Source organism: Perkinsus marinus (assembly GCF_000006405.1).
Source record: "Perkinsus marinus ATCC 50983 genomic scaffold scf_1104296935302, whole genome shotgun sequence".
Taxonomy (NCBI): domain Eukaryota; phylum Perkinsozoa; order Perkinsida; family Perkinsidae; genus Perkinsus; species Perkinsus marinus.
Window position 1 is genome coordinate 802,562 of NW_003214508.1, and position 1,436 is coordinate 803,997.

Sequence of the window (1,436 nt, forward strand, 5' to 3'; positions counted from 1 at the left end):
GGCATGATGTCCATGCATGGGGTGGGCTGCGGGATGTGCTGCTGAGTAGGCTTTTCTTGGTCGTGAAGTGTCGTCTCTACACGTCGAGTTGGGCGGACTGCTTCGACTCACGTCTACTGTCCGCTCACTGATGGGCTGTCTTCGCGAGGCCAGTGCTGGGTCCCCTTTCATCATAGCTGGTTCCGCTCAGGAGGCCTGGGAAGCGATAGTGCACTATGTGTTCAAGGCCGATATCGCAATAGTATTGCGACAATAGTCTTCGGGAAATTGTTGTTACGAATATGGTGAAGCGCATTACCGAATTTGCTTCACGGAAGTCACCCACGGGTGATGACATTATTGTGTGAGTCCTTCCTACCTGTCCACTTCGGTCGTGAATGTTCCCTCTCAGCTACATCGATGGAGCATTCGACGTGTTTAATGTTGGTCATGCTGCTACTCTTGAAAAGGCTAAGGCGTGCGGAACGTACTTGGTCGATCATAGCTATGTATGCATCCCATTCAACTTGTGTTTTCAAAGGTATCTCATAGTTGGCGTCTTTGACGATCGTACAGTGAACGAGATGAAGGGCTGTAACTATCCTGTCATGAACTTGGGAGAAAGGGTGATTTTCGCGATCCCCAGTCTGGATCGGGCTCCTTGTGTGCGAAGTAGGTTCTCAATGTCTGCGCCTGCAAGCATGTTGATGATGTCGTTATTGGAGCACCTTTGGATGTTACTGAAGAGTTCCTTAGGAGTCTCAACATCAGAGTTGTTGTTCAAGGATCCCAGAGTACGTCGTGATCTACAAGTCGTTGTGTGTCCTGATGAGCATTTCTTCTCAGCTCTCCATCCGTCGAGTGAAGTGCCTTGTGATGAACGCGGTGTAGCCTCTTCGCACCTTAGTCTGCTATCACTTATTATTCGTTTCTCGTTTCCCGCTCTCACTGGTTCATAGCCGAGATCACCATCGCGTTATCAGGTACAGCCAAATAATGAAGTGCCGAGGAGGTTGAGCATTTTCAAGGAGGTCGTGAGTGACTATCCTGCTCTCACGGTCACGACTATTGCTGAGAGGATCGCCTGTAACAGGCTGCAGTAGGTCTCGTCCCCGTTGGGTTGGCTTCGATGAGCTCTTTCGTAGATACATCGCGGAACGACGTGAACGATCCAAGTCATGTCAGTAGAATTCTCGCTGATATGAGAGCGAGAACCATCACTATTTTACTTTGAAAATGCTCGTATGGGCTTAGATGTTATTTATAGTCACAACCGGTGCTCATATTACGATCAGAATTCCGAGGAAACTCATGATGGATGTGTAGACTCATTTCCCAAGTTTTTATCTGGTCGAGTTGCGTCTCTCAAGTACTTCGTAGCGAACACTAGTTATCAATCATCAGTACTGATATAGAGGACTCTCGGAGTCCTCCTATACTACCACCCGATTCAGTCT

General features: G+C 48.3%; 1 protein-coding gene across 1 annotated transcript in view; it reads left to right on the forward strand.

Moving 5' to 3' along the window:
- Pmar_PMAR003543 (Ethanolamine-phosphate cytidylyltransferase, putative) overlaps nucleotides 1-1,314 on the forward strand; it is a gene marked incomplete at its 5' end in the record, with an annotated part of 2,580 nt that extends 1,266 nt beyond the window's left edge. Inside the window, 5 exons of the mRNA XM_002784238.1 lie at nucleotides 392-466; nucleotides 521-605; nucleotides 656-773; nucleotides 826-1,078; nucleotides 1,125-1,314. Coding sequence (XP_002784284.1) covers nucleotides 392-466; nucleotides 521-605; nucleotides 656-773; nucleotides 826-938 — 391 coding nt within the window. The 3' untranslated portion in view covers nucleotides 939-1,078; nucleotides 1,125-1,314. The remainder of the gene's footprint in view (nucleotides 1-391; nucleotides 467-520; nucleotides 606-655; nucleotides 774-825; nucleotides 1,079-1,124) is intronic.
- Nucleotides 1,315-1,436: the final 122 nt, after the last annotated feature.